This window comes from Antedon bifida, chromosome 10 (assembly GCF_963402885.1).
Source record: "Antedon bifida chromosome 10, ecAntBifi1.1, whole genome shotgun sequence".
NCBI classification, from domain to species: Eukaryota; Metazoa; Echinodermata; class Crinoidea; order Comatulida; family Antedonidae; genus Antedon; species Antedon bifida.
In genome coordinates, this window is record NC_136235.1 from 722,496 (window position 1) to 725,440 (window position 2,945).

A 2,945-nucleotide genomic window follows, 5' to 3' on the forward strand; every position below is an offset into this window, starting at 1 on the left:
TAACATTTTAATGGACTTTCAAATTTTATAGCTTACGAGCAACATACAATATAAACATTTATACCTGTTTTGACCAACTCGATCATACCTGTACATGAAAAAAAAAAACATCAGTATATTAACTGTAAGCGTTCGAAAGAAGGTGTGTGTATTTTTCGGTTTAATTATATTGATAAATTTGGCTGATTATTTATCGAGGATCACGTATGTCTGCTACAGTGTATGCAAGCCATTCACTGCTTACTTCACAAGGTCGTCTCTGATTGGACTACGCTCGCCGTAGCTCCGCCCCCGTTTACTTAGCAAGGGTATAAAGTGAAGCACACGCGTGTGCATAGGTAATTTAGTCACTTCTTGTCAACGAATTGCTTTGAAACAACGAATTCTGAAATACGAATTCTGTTGTAACTTAGTTTTTTTGTAACCTCTTTGGGAATTTACTTTTACAACGGACTTGTATTTTTTACCTGTGCTGTTTGCCAGCAAGTTACGATACATTCCAGTTGAACAATTTACACTACAAAATGGTTCCACAGCAGTCTTCACTTCTATCTCCGAGCGGTTCCAGCTCTAGCGGACCATCTTCACCAGAAAGCGAAGGCAATGTCGATATTTTTCATTCCAACTTGAAAATATCTGAGGATATTGTTCAGACGAATTGGAAAGCAAATAACGGACATATAAAGAGACCAATGAATGCATTTATGGTCTGGTCGCAGATTCAGCGACGAAAGATTATGGAGAATGCTCCCGATATGCACAACGCTGAAATCTCAAAACGACTTGGAAAGAAGTGGAAAACGTTGGACGAGGAGGAGAAACAACCATTTATCGAGGAGGCCGAGCGATTGAGGCTTTTGCACATGCACAACTACCCAGAGTACAAATACAGACCACGAAAGAAGGTAACGAAACCAGCTACTAAAACTACTACTGAAAAACCTAACGGACACGTTGTATCTAAAGGACGAGTAACTAAGCCAAAGTTGAAGGCTAATAAACCAGTACAATCACAACATAGCAAAGACCGAGTACCTAAACTTAGGTTAACAATTGACAAAAAATTCAGAGATAGTATTCGTGCAAGCAAAGCTGTTGAATTGGCACCAAATCAACTGACGCCACCAGCTGAAGTTCCCAGTCCTTGTGGAAGCCATCCGGATTCACCAATGGAAAACACAAGTATGTACGACGATTACAATTGTACAGTAAAACCAATCTACTCTCAACAACAAACCACGACCACACATAGGATCCAACAACTTGAACCTATTCCTTCAATGTTATCTGTAAGTAATACAACATTGCATCACCTTCAACAACAGCAGCAGCAACAGCATATTTCCCTAGTGGATAATAATCAGAACTTTACCTCACTTGAATATCCATTCGCTGCCGATTGGCCTGCACTCGATCTAGGCAGCATGCTTACGAATCTTGGAGATCTTTCTGACGAGCTGAGCCCACTAGATTCATGCGACAGCGGCAGCACACACTTCGAGTTCCCCGACTACACAACGCCAGAGGTGAGCGATCTGATCAACGTAGACTGGCTGGACTCAAGTTTATTATAGATTCATTTTTTATAGAGACATATTTATGTAAGATTATATTCCACGTTTGGACTAAATTTAACAACAGCCTTGGACAATGTTTGTATATTTTGTTGCTGATGATGAACCTTGTGGCCTCGGCTTCTTCTTCACAATTCATGAACGCTTACAGGACACAGTGGAAATTGTATCATAAAAGCTATTTATCATTGTATGCAATCATTTTTTATGTTAATTTTTTTAAATCATTATGTATTACTCTCGCTGCTTCCCTTTTTTAACAAAACTATTTTTATCAATTTTTTATATTGAATCTTAATTTTGTGTTAACGATCAATATTTAATGTTTAATAACTGGGTACATGTACTTTTTAAACCAAACTGAAACTGTTGTTTACGGATGCAAATTACAGCCTTTTTCACAGTTTTCACATTTCCTTTTAGAATAATTGTAATAATATATCTTAACGAGTTTCGTCCAATCACATTACTTGTAACTGGCGGGCCAGTATGTTTCCTAAAAAGTACAGTATTTTGCAACTCGTATATTTCTACAAACAAAACAATTACAATATTTAATAATCTTAATGTCTGTATAAACTGGTTTTGGGTAATGTTTTGTTACATTTCTTTAACTTAATATTTTTAACTTAGTATTTTTGTTACGTAACTCCTGCAATACATGAATGGTGAAAATATGCAAATGTCCTTCCCTATGTTTTCTTCGTAAAACCTTTTTGATAAAAATAATAATAATGATGATTCCAGTTTTGTATCCATTCATTACCTGTGCTGATTGAACTTCCAAATACTGTGTTTTCATAAGTCGAGCGTTTTCATAAGTCGAGCGTTTTCAAACCTTGCTTTATAGGTTGGGGGAGGGGAAATGGGAATTTGTTTCATTTCATGTAAATAAACTCTGTAACTATAAATCTAAATATTATCTGTAATATATTTTTGAGTAGAACTACCGTTGATTTGATACGAATTTGATAAAGAAAACAAATTTCTAGTTAAAAAAAATAAAAGAAAAAAGAAAATTTATGTTATGTTTCATGGTGTTTCTTTAAAGCTGTTCTATAGTAGCTGATGTGTACTATGAAATGATGATTCAAACATTTTGTGATGATGAAGACAAACTGATATTTTGTGCAGCAATAAATGTGGTGTGTATGAAAACGTGTTTGTGTGGACGAGGTTGCTCAAGTCTCGGATAACTGAAGATAACCATATCAGAATGACCATGGAAGAAATGACATTACGAGATAACCAACAATCCAGCAGGCAGCTGCACGACTCAACTGGCAAGCTAGGCTGCTAACACATGTGATGTATTATGTACCTAAAACAGCTGGGGGAGTCTATACAATTGTTCTCTATTCGCCTCAATAG

General features: G+C 36.3%; 1 protein-coding gene across 1 annotated transcript; it reads left to right on the forward strand.

Annotated features, from left to right (window-relative positions):
• Positions 1–332: 332 nt before the first annotated feature.
• On the forward strand, positions 333–2,574 carry LOC144854461 (transcription factor Sox-11-A-like). Its single transcript, XM_078712421.1, has one exon. It carries the CDS (start codon positions 525–527, stop codon positions 1,572–1,574), a length of 1,050 nt encoding a protein of 349 aa, XP_078568547.1. The 5' UTR covers positions 333–524; the 3' UTR covers positions 1,575–2,574.
• Positions 2,575–2,945: the final 371 nt, after the last annotated feature.

Bases quoted from the DNA above. Each gene is read 5' to 3' on its own strand.
- LOC144854461 (XM_078712421.1), top strand. From the start codon at position 525: ATGGTTCCACAGCAGTCTTCACTTCTATCTCCGAGCGGTTCCAGCTCT.